General features: G+C 39.1%; 1 protein-coding gene across 1 annotated transcript in view; it reads right to left on the bottom strand.

The window, feature by feature from the left end:
* Positions 1-932: 932 nt before the first annotated feature.
* The window catches only part of LOC148861037 (uncharacterized), a 102,442-nt gene continuing 97,374 nt past the window's right edge, over positions 933-6,000 (bottom strand). Inside the window, exons 4-5 of the mRNA XM_088985004.1 lie at positions 1,824-2,258; positions 933-1,655 (exon numbers count right to left, since the gene is read on the bottom strand). Of these exons, the coding sequence (XP_088841130.1) occupies positions 933-1,655; positions 1,824-2,258 (1,158 nt within the window). The remainder of the gene's footprint in view (positions 1,656-1,823; positions 2,259-6,000) is intronic.

Genomic DNA, 6,000 nt, shown 5'->3' with positions numbered 1-6,000 from the left:
ATACTTCACTCACTACTTTATTACTTGAACGGCTAGTGCACTTGCTAGTGTCACAATGAGCCACACATCAAGCTGAAGCTTTCTTTTATTACTTGCATTACTCAAATCGAAATTCAAAAATTTGGTAGCCCAGTAAGCTTTATGTTCCAGCTCAACAGGTAGATGGCATGCCTTGCCAAAGATTAATTGATAAGGGGACATACCAATTAGGGTTTTGAATGTAGTATGATAAGCCCAAAGTGCATCGTCTAGTTTGAAGGACCAATCTCTCCTAGATGTGGTAACCGTCTTTTCCAAAATCTATTTTAATTCTCTATTAGAGACTTCTACTTGGCCGCTAGCCTGGGGGTGGTAGGGGGTTGCAACTCTATGCATAACACCATACTTGTTTAACAATTGTTCAAATTGTTTATTATAGAAATGCTTCCCCCCATCACTTATGATAGCTCGAGGTGTTCCAAAACGAGTGAATATGAATTTTTTTATAAATTTAATGACAACCCAAACATCATTAGTGGGATATGCACATGCTTCCACCCATTTGCTCACATAATCCACAACCACAAGTATGTATGAATTATTAACAGATTTTGGAAAGGGCCCCATGAAATCGATGCCCCATAGATCAATTATTTTGCAAACAAGAATATTGTTCAAGGGCATCTCGTTTCGTCGGGAGATGTTACCTATCATTTGACAATGATCGCGACATCATTGAAGAGCGATGGCCAATAAAAACTGCTTTGGAGAATTTTTGAAGCCGTTCTTGATGCTCCATGGTTACCTCTTGCTTCTTTGTCATGGCAGAAATTTATAACACTTCGCACTTCTTCCTCAGGGATACATCTCCTTATCATTTTGTCCCTGCAGATTTTATATAGGTAAGGCTCATCCCATAAATAATGCTTCACATAAGAGAAAATTTTCTTTCTCTACTGATATGTCAAGTGAAGTGGCACCAACTTTCCTGCCAAGAAATTAGCCAAATCAGCAAACCAAGGTTCATTGTTTCTGCTAATCGCATACAGTTGCTCATCTGGGAATTCATCATGCAATGCTGAACTATTAATACTTTCAACATAATTTTCATCCAGCCTTGATAGATGATCAGCTACTATATTTTCACTACCCTTCTTGTCCTTAATTTCTAGATCAAATTCTTGCAACAACAATATCCATCGTAGTAGCCTAGGTTTTGCATCTTTTTTAGCAAGTAGATATCTCAATGCAACATGGTCAGTGAATACGATGACTTTAGATAAGAGCAAATAAGATTTGGACTTTTCAATAGCAAATACTACTGCAAGTAATTCCTTTTCGATAGTGGAATAGTTTTTTTGTGCTTCATTCATGGTCCTACTTGCATAGTAAATGGTATGAAATTTCTTATCTTTTCTTTGCCCTAAAACTGCGCCCAAGGTAACATTACTTGCATCACACATGATTTCGAAGGGTAGTTCACATACAGGGGTTGATACAATAGAGGCTTGAATCAATTTCTCCTTAAGAGTGTTGAATACATGCAAACAATTATCATCGAATTCAAAAGGTACATCTTTAACTAGCAGATTTGTCAAGGGTCTGGCTATTTTAGAAAAATCCTTAATGAATAATCGCCTATAAAAACCTGCATGCCCAAGAAAACCCCTAAAATCCTTTAATTATTGAAATGGAGGGAACTTTTCAATTAGTTCTACCTTAGCTTTATCCACCTTGATGCCCCTGGAGGATACTTTATGTCATAGAACAATTCCTTCCCTAACCATGAAATGACATTTTTCCCAATTTAAAACAAGGTTAGATTCCTCACACCTTTGAAGTACCTTTTCTGAATTATGCAAGTATTTGTTGAATGATGATCCATAATTGGAGAAATCGTCCAAGAAGACTTCCATGAAGTCATCGATGAAATCACCAAACAACGACATTATACAATGCTGGAAAGTGGCAGGTTCATTGCATAGTCCAAATGGCATTCTCCTAAATGCAAATGTTCCATATGGGCAAGTAAAAGTAGTCTTCTCCTGGTCTTCAAGTGCAATGGGTACTTGAAGATACCCGGAGTAGCCATCTAGGAAGCGATAGTATTCATGCTCTGCAAGTTTCTCTATCATTTGATCAATAAATGGCAAAGGGAAGTGATCTTTCCTAGTGGCCTCATTCAACTTCCGATAGTCTATGCACACCCTCCAGCCAATTATTGTTCTTGTCGGAGTCAATTCATTATTTTCATTTACAATTATAGTAGTCCCCCCTTTCTGTGGTACAACTTGAACATGACTTACCAATGATGAATCAAAAATCGGGTAGATAATACCTGATTTGAGCCATTTCAGAATTTTTGTCTTCACTACCTATTGCATTTTAGGGTTCAGCCTCCTTTGTGGTTGTTCCTTGGGATTGCAGCCTTCTTCCATCAGAATTTTGTGCATGCATACCAAAGGGTTAATCCCTTTTATGTCGGTGATACTCCATCCGATGGCCAATATATGTTGCTTGAGCACTCTCACAAGCTTTTCCTCTTGGAGATAATCATAGGTAAGATGGAACTTTCTCCCAAAAATATATATTTCAAATGAGAAGGTAAAGGTTTAAGTTCCAAAGCTGGAGGTGCTTTGATGAAGGGTAGCAATTATTTGGTAGATGTTGGCCCTTCTAGTGGCAGAAATTTTCCTTCTCTAAAAATTGGGATTGGGATTGGGATTGGGAGGTGCTTTGATGGAGGGTAGAAATTGTTTAAGTTCCAATTGCCATACTCGATTTTCAAAAAATTGGGATTGGGAGAGCCCCAACCCACCATAGTTGCATTGCAATTGGCTGATAGGTCCATTAAGCATCCTAGGGGGATCATAGAAGATGTGTTGGTTAAAGTAGATAAATTCATTTTTCCTGTTGATTTCATTGTATTGGACATGCAAGAAGATGTGGATGTCCCTCTCATCCTAGGGAGACATTTCCAGGCTATTGGGAAGGCAATGATTGATGTCCAACAAGGACAACTCATCCTTAGGATACAAGATGATGAAATAATTTTTAAAATGTCTGATGCCATGAAACATGCACCCTCTAGTGATGACTCTTGTTACATGATTGATGCTATTGATGATGCAGTTAATGATTGCTTCTAGGTGAGTAGATCAGCTGACCCTCTTGAACCCTGCCTACAACAAAGAGAAGTTAAAATGGGAGAAAATGAGGAAATAAACCTCATGATGACATACTTGAATGATAAGCCTCAGTTCAAAGGGAAGGGATTTCTCAAGTTAGAAGACTTAGGCAAAACACCTGTACCAAAAGGGAATCCATCATCTCAAGAACCCCCCACCCTTGAATTGAAGCAATTACCACCCCACTTGGAGTATGCTTTCCTTGAGGAACCATCAGGTCTCCCTGTAATAATTTCTGCATCCTTGAATGCATTGCAAAAAGAAAAATTGCTAAGAGTGTTGTGGGAACACAAAAATGCACTAGCTTGGAGGGTAGAGGACATCAAAGGCATTAACCTATCATTATGCACACACAAATTTGATGGAAGAGGACAGCAAGCCCTCGATTCAGCCCCAAAGATGCCTAAACCCAAATGCTAGGATCATTTATCCTTTCTCTAACAGTTCTTGGGTGAGTCCCATACAAGTTGTGCCCAAGAAAGGGGGTATGACTGTTGTCCCAAATGAAAAGAATGAACTCATGTAGACTAAAACTGTCATCGGGTGGTGAGTACGCATTGATTATAGGAAATTAAATGAATCCACTCATAAAGACCATTTTCCTCTCCCATTCATGGACCAAATGTTAGAGAGGCTAGCTGGGCATGAGTATTATTGTTTCTTGGATGGATATTCAAGGTACAATCAGATCCCAATTGCACTAGAGGGCCAAGAAAAGACCACCTTCACTTGCCCTTATGTACCTTTGCATACCAAAGGATGCCATTCAGATTGTGCAATGATGTCCATATTTTCTGATATGGTTGAAAAATTTATTGAGATTTTTATGGATGATTTTTCAGTTTTTGGTTCTTCATTTGATGCATGCTTGAATAATTTGGAACTGTTGCTTAGGAGAGGCGAAGAGACACATCTAGTGCTGAATTGGGAAAAGTGTCATTTTATGGTGCAGGAAGGCATAGTGCTTGGACATAAGATTTCACAGAAAGTTATAGAAGTTGACAAAGCTAAAGTGGAGGCAATTGAGAAGTTGCCACCCCCATCATCTGTCCGTTTTGTAAGAAGCTTCTTGGGGCATGTTGGATTCTATAGAAGATTTATTAAGGAATTTTCAAAGATAGCCAGGCCATTGTCTACTTTGCTTCAGAAAGAAGTGGCTTTTGAATTTTCAGCTGAATGCCTACAGGCATTCAATACTTTGAAAGACAAGTTGATCAATGCACCCATATGATAGCGCCAAATTGGACACTTCCATTTCAACTGATGTGTGATGTGAGTGATTCATCTGTAGGAGCTGTTTTAGGACAAAGAGTGAACAAACATTTTCAGCCGATTTACTATGCTAGCAGAACCTTGAATGGAGCATAACTAAATTACACCACAATAGAAAAAGAGCTACTAGCGCTAATCTTTGCACTTGATATGTTTTGTTCATATCTAATTTTGTCCAAAGTTATTGTGTGCACAGACCACTCGGCATTGAGGCACTTGCTTACCAAGAAAAATTCAAAACCAAGACTGATCAGGTGGATCCTACTGCTGCAAGAATTTGACATTGAAATATGAGACATGAAGGGTACCGCAAACCTGGCTGCTGATCATATCTCCTGGTTGGACAAGGTAGGCTCAAAAGAAGAGAAAACTAGCAACATTTGAGAAGAATTTCTAGATGAACATGTGTACTCCATTCAGGAAAATTCATCTCCTTGGAACCCTTTTTGTACAAAGTATGTGCAAATCAAATCATAAGGAGATGTGTCCCCAAGGAGGAGATGGAATCGGTACTCCAATTTTGCCATGATAGAGAAGCAGGAGGGCATTTCAGAGCTAGCCGCACCATTGCTAAGGTCTTGTAATCTGGTTTTTATTGGCTGACATTATTCAAAGATGCCCATAGGTATGTGTCCACATGTGACAAATGCCAAAGAATGGGTAACATTTCCTGACAGAATGAAATGCCCCTTTCTAATATCTTGATCTGTGAAATTTTTGATGTATGGGGTATAGATTTCATGGGGCCCTTCCCGATTTTTTTTGGGAATAAATATATCCTCGTTGCTATTGATTATGTGTCTAAATGGGTGGAAGCCTTGGCTTTACCCACAAATGACTCTAGGAGGGTAGTACATTTCCTGAAAAAGCTTTTCACCTGATTTGGCACTCCTCGAGCTATAATTAGTGATAGGGGAACTCATTTCTGCAACACCCACTTTGAACGGTTAATGCTAAAATATGGAATTAAACATAAATTGGCTACCCCTTATCACCCTCAAACTAATGGCCAAGTGAAGTTGGCTAATAGGGAGCTCAAAAGTATTTTAGAGAAGACCGTACCATCTTCTAGGAAAGATTGGGCCATCAAATTGGATGATGCATTATGGGCATATAGAACTGCATATAAAACACCCCTTGGCATGTTCCCATACAGGCTGGTATTTGGTAAAGCATGTCATTTACCAGTTGAGTTAGAGCATAAGGCCTATTGGGCACTAAAATTCTTAAATTTTGACATACAGGCCATGGGTGCTAAGAGGCCATTGCAATTGAATGAGATGGATGAATTTAAACTTGCCGCCTATGAGAATGCCTGGTTTTACAAAGATAGAATTAAAAGGTGGCATGATAAGAACTTGCTGAGATGGGATTTTCATGTAGGCCAGCAAGTTTTATTGTACAATTCCCATCTCTGCTTGTTCCTAGGCAAGCTGAGATCCAGGTGATCTGGACCTTTCACAATTACATAGGCTTTTCCCCATGGGGCTGTAGATGTCACCCACCTAGTTCAAGGCACATTTAAGGTAAATGGTTAGTGCCTAAAACCATATTTGGTGGG

This window comes from Nelumbo lutea, chromosome 4 (assembly GCF_056320005.1).
Source record: "Nelumbo lutea isolate HS-2025 chromosome 4, American lotus-T2T, whole genome shotgun sequence".
NCBI classification, from domain to species: Eukaryota; Viridiplantae; Streptophyta; class Magnoliopsida; order Proteales; family Nelumbonaceae; genus Nelumbo; species Nelumbo lutea.
This window is presented reverse-complemented; position numbering and strand designations above follow the sequence as displayed.